At 33.5% G+C, this 1,074-nt stretch overlaps 1 protein-coding gene across 1 annotated transcript in view; it reads left to right on the forward strand.

The window, feature by feature from the left end:
* Positions 1–1,074, forward strand: part of Stt3b (STT3B, catalytic subunit of the oligosaccharyltransferase complex) — a 103,471-nt gene that overhangs the window by 88,520 nt on the left and 13,877 nt on the right. Inside the window, exon 10 of the mRNA XM_004634227.3 lies at positions 431–642. Within this exon, the coding sequence (XP_004634284.1) occupies positions 431–642 (212 nt within the window). The remainder of the gene's footprint in view (positions 1–430; positions 643–1,074) is intronic.

Below are 1,074 nucleotides of genomic sequence, written 5' to 3' on the forward strand. Positions count from 1 at the left end.
TGACTTTACAGGTTATGCCACTGATAAATAACTTAATGTTCCTCCTGTTTTTCCTTTAAGACAGGCTTTAAACTGAATATTGGCATGGGCTTAATGATTCAGTACACAAATATATTTTCATGTGTCAGCTGTGGATTTTATAATATAAAATCATGAACAGATAATAAATGAAGTCTAATTTGCTATAACTAAAATTAATTAAATTTGAGTCATACTTTTAAAAATTATTAGTATGTAATTTTTATTTAGTTAACGCTATTTACAATTTTAAATAAGACTGCTGATCAGTCAGTCAGTATTAACAATTTAGAAATGTCTTTTATGAAACATTTGTCTACTTTTAAATTTATGTTATATTGGAGTCTTGCATATCTCCCATTTCCTGTACTTTTTTTCCCTGGCATATTTGTAAGAGAACTTGTCTTTGCAGTTGCTCTGTATGCAATCAGTGCTGTCTACTTTGCTGGAGTGATGGTGAGGCTGATGTTGACTTTGACTCCAGTCGTCTGTATGCTGTCTGCAATTGCCTTCTCAAATGTTTTTGAGCACTATTTGGGGGATGACATGAAAAGGGAAAATCCACCTGTGGAGGACAGCAGTGATGAGGATGACAAAAGAAATCCAGGAAATTTGTATGATAAGGTGGGAGATCTAAGCTAAGACCTTCTAATATTATGTGTGGAGTTTTTTTTTTTTTCGCCACAGTAAGAACTGTGCATATTAAAAAAAGTGATTGTGATGTTTAGTTGTTTTACAGCTCAGAGTTAGAAAATCTTAATACAATCAAAGAAAAATTCTCATTTTATTTTGGCCAGTATAGGTTATCTTAAATATGTTAAGATGTTTATATCCTTCCATTTTTACAAACAAAAAGTTGGTGCTCTGATAAATAAGATTTTAATTCATGTGAGGAAGTGCTTATCTTTAAGGTCCATATTCAATATAAACTTTTATTTCCCCTCCCTCCTCGGAGGATTGAACGAAGGACTCCAGGCATGCTAGGCAAGAACTTTCCCACTGACCTACATCCCCAGCACTTTTTTATTTTGAAACAGGAGGTCACCGAGTTGCCCA

Source organism: Octodon degus, unplaced genomic scaffold, assembly GCF_000260255.1.
Source record: "Octodon degus isolate 3935 unplaced genomic scaffold, OctDeg1.0 scaffold00059, whole genome shotgun sequence".
NCBI lineage: Eukaryota > Metazoa > Chordata > Mammalia > Rodentia > Octodontidae > Octodon > Octodon degus.